The 1221-nt window shown below is 45.4% G+C and overlaps 1 protein-coding gene across 1 annotated transcript; it reads right to left on the bottom strand.

Annotated features, from left to right (window-relative positions):
* Positions 1-5: 5 nt before the first annotated feature.
* On the bottom strand, positions 6-689 carry Pmar_PMAR027210 (amino acid transporter, putative; the record flags this gene model as incomplete). Its single annotated transcript, XM_002781719.1, has 1 exon — positions 6-689. A coding segment is annotated over one exon (684 nt), but the record flags the coding sequence as incomplete, so codon positions are not given.
* Positions 690-1221: the final 532 nt, after the last annotated feature.

Genomic DNA, 1221 nt, shown 5'->3' with positions numbered 1-1221 from the left:
GGAACAACAGTAGTAACAGCAAAGGCGTTCATGAAGTTGGTGAATGCAAGAACGGCTGTACTGGCGTTCTGAGGCATGAGGTAGTGCTCGTGCTCCTTGATCGGATCAGATGACTCTCTTACAGAAGCACCAATGACAGCAATCACAGTAACAAAGGCAGCAGTGATACCAATGAAGGAAACGAAAGCTACCTCCTTCATAGTGGGCAACATAGCCAATGGTAACATAACACATACGAATATGACACACCACCAAATACGGTCTAGTTGGGGGACCAACTCGTACATACCATCACCGACTAGAATGACAAGTAGAGAACATACCAGAAGTAAATCCAGATACTGGACGAATGCGGTGAAGATCTCACCGGGTTTACCGAAACATGCTTTACCAATGGCTTGAAAAGAGTCGAACCTTTCCTCACCTTTGGGGTGCATGTACATACAACGATAAAGCAAATACGTTCCATATTGAGCAACACTCCATGCTACTGCGAGTAGAACACTGCCTAGGATCCAACCACCTTGGGCGATAGCACGTGGTAAAGCAAGAATACCAACACCGACAGCGACTAGAGCGAAGTTGATGACGGTACGGAAGTTGGACGAACCGTCGGGACGACCGCCAGTCGTAACGGAGTCGGCACTAAAATCACTGATTCTAGTGGAAATGCTGGACTTCTCAGACATACGAAGAAATCGAGAGAAGAGATAAAACGACTACATCATGAGTAAATCTCACAACACAAGCAGTTTCCCATCAACTGAGCTCTGACTACGTACGCACTACAAAGGTCTTACTAATCACCGACAATTTCCAATAGGCTGTTCCCAACAAGGACAACATGAAGTATACTCGATGATTTTGAGAGCAAGTATACAATACGTTGAATGAATTGTACTAATCGAATCGACGGAGGAAACCTCACAACTTACCCCTTTTATCAACGACGAAAACAGGTAACAAAATACTAATCCTCCGACACCTTTAGACAACACCTGAATGAAATCCCCCTAAACCTGGCCAACTCTAACAGGAGTCAAGAGACAGGATCACAATAACACAGGCTAGGAGGAAAAGCGTCATTGAGGAAGACTTGCACAAGGGACACAGCTCTGTGCATCGCTCCGCTTAAATCTTGATGCATGTCTGCCATTTTCAGCCGCACGTCACGAGATGAAGAGCTCAATCTCAATCTTGTCATCAGTCAATCATTGTGCC

The sequence above is a fragment of the Perkinsus marinus genome (assembly GCF_000006405.1).
Source record: "Perkinsus marinus ATCC 50983 genomic scaffold scf_1104296941708, whole genome shotgun sequence".
NCBI lineage: Eukaryota > Perkinsozoa > Perkinsida > Perkinsidae > Perkinsus > Perkinsus marinus.
This window is presented reverse-complemented; position numbering and strand designations above follow the sequence as displayed.